Raw genomic sequence first — 2,124 nt, forward strand, 5'->3', positions numbered from 1 at the left:
AGAGAGAGGTCTGGGCCTCCCTTCTGAAGCTGCTGCCCCCGCGACCCGACACCGGATAGGCGGAAGAAAATGGATGGATGGATGGATGGATGGATGGCTACTACTACATTAATTTTCAGCTTTGTCTAAAATATTTCTCTTTGTAACATTAACATTAGATGTTAGCTTGAAATTTTGACAAGCATTTAGCATTGTGCTCAATCATTTTCAGTTATTACACAAATTTTCAGCTCAATGTTTAAAACAGCTGATTTAAAGCTGTTTTAAATTAACTGTGGCGTCCATCTTGATTTTTTAAAATTGCTTGTGACTCCCCCCCCCACCACCACCACCAAATAAACACTTCAGCCAACCCTGTGCCACTTGCTACAAAAAAAGTGTAGCTCCGCCCCTGGTTGCTCCAAACAAAGACAATGGAAAAATATGTTTGTGTCACTTTTGTTTGATCAAACGTTTAACTGATTAACGTTAAACTCCTGGAGAAGGGCAGAGAATCCTCCGGAGCGCTGAAGGATACCTCCTCACCGACAACAAACCTCAGTTTGGGAGGAATTTGGCAGCAGAAGCATCATGAGATAAAGAGGAAAAGCTGTGATGAAAAACAACAAACTAAACAACCTTGAGCTCTGAAATCAAAGAAGAGGAGAAGAGAGAGGAAAGAAAACAAAACAACTCATTAAAAKCCAACAAAGAGGACGAAGAGAAGCGAGGAAGACAGAGATGCTCAGGACGAGGCAGAACTCCTGGTGTGGTCATGTTTACAACCCTCAATATAACTGCTTATAGGGTTTACCGTGCACGTGTGTGTGTGTGTGTGTGTGTGTGCACGTGTGTGTGTGTGCACGTGTGTGTGCACATGTGTGTGTGTGCGAAGCTACTCACCAAGAACCGGAGCTGCTCCATGATGGAAAAGTGAGTTTGTCTCCAGGCACAAGTAACAAGTAAAAAAATGAAAACAAAAAGAAGAAGAAGAGTTTGTGTGTTGTTAGAGGTTAGAGGGCGTCGACAGTTTCTTGTGTGTTATTGGGAAATGGTGTCATCATCATGAGTAGGATTTAAGTCTACTACAGTTGTCCCTCGAAGAGAAGCTCCGCCCATCGCTTCTGTCGACYCCGACGGTGGAGAGTTTTTAATAACAACTGGAAAACATCGAGTTGGAGTCGGGTCAGAACGGATAAATGACTTGATCTTTTATATTTACGATGTTTGCTGTTTGTTACCTTGCCCTGCAGAGGAGGAGGAAGGAGGCAGAGCCAGGATGTTGGCCCCGCCTCCTCCTCCTCCATTGGTCTGCGAGCAGACGTTGGCGTGGCGAGCGACGGCTTTTTGCTTGTAGTGGTTGCTGTGGAGCTTGTACTTCATCAGCAGGATGAAGATGAAGACGAGCACGGAGGCCACGATGATCCCGCCGATGATGATGATCATGGTGCCGCCCAGGAACTGTGGGGGAAACGCTCGGGTCAGAGAGCAGAACCTGGTGCTTTCTACAAAATAACATTCTGAAAATAAAGTGTCATTTTTCTTCTTACTTTACTTTTATGTTTTTATTTAAAAGAGATGATTTAAAGCTGTCTGCTCTGGTTTTAACACAGACCTGGTCCCGGATGGAGTGGCAGCGTCCGTACTCGGAGTCCGTGGTGAAGGACACGCAGCCCACCAGCTTGGTGCCCGTCAGGGTGGTGATGCCGTCGTCGTACACGGCCAGAACACACAGCTCGTAGTCCCGAGACGACGCCAGGTCGTTGAGCAGGAAGTACTTGTGGTTGGCAGGAACCATCCTGAACAGAAGAAAGTCAGAATAACATGTTAGATTACAGGTCCTAATTTAGGCTTAATGCAGAAGATTTGTTTTATTTTCCAGCTTCAGTTTCTTTGTTATATTTTCATTTAACTTCAAGTAAAACAAACCAGAACGTCTCAGAGTTCAGYCAGCTGAAGAGTCAAACTAAGAGCTGTCTGATGGTTTAGAAACAGCAGATTTATATTCTTACAGGTCAACACATGAGGAATAAAAATATTTATCATATTTCTTTCTTTTCATGTATACATACAGTGAGTAAAATAAGTATTGAACACGTCACCATTTTCTCAGTAAATATATTACTAGAGGTGCTAATGACATGA

At 43.8% G+C, this 2,124-nt stretch overlaps 1 protein-coding gene across 1 annotated transcript in view; it reads right to left on the reverse strand.

The window, feature by feature from the left end:
• The window catches only part of LOC106525906 (leucine-rich repeat and fibronectin type III domain-containing protein 1-like protein), a gene marked incomplete at its 5' end in the record, with an annotated part of 6,056 nt that extends 4,278 nt beyond the window's left edge, over positions 1-1,778 (reverse strand). The window contains 3 exon segments of the mRNA XM_014020291.1: positions 883-1,139; positions 1,221-1,440; positions 1,595-1,778. Of these exon segments, the coding sequence (XP_013875745.1) occupies positions 1,021-1,139; positions 1,221-1,440; positions 1,595-1,778 (523 nt within the window).
• Between the last annotated feature and the right edge of the window lie 346 nt (positions 1,779-2,124).

Source organism: Austrofundulus limnaeus, unplaced genomic scaffold (assembly GCF_001266775.1).
Source record: "Austrofundulus limnaeus strain Quisiro unplaced genomic scaffold, Austrofundulus_limnaeus-1.0 Scaffold247, whole genome shotgun sequence".
NCBI classification, from domain to species: domain Eukaryota; kingdom Metazoa; phylum Chordata; class Actinopteri; order Cyprinodontiformes; family Rivulidae; genus Austrofundulus; species Austrofundulus limnaeus.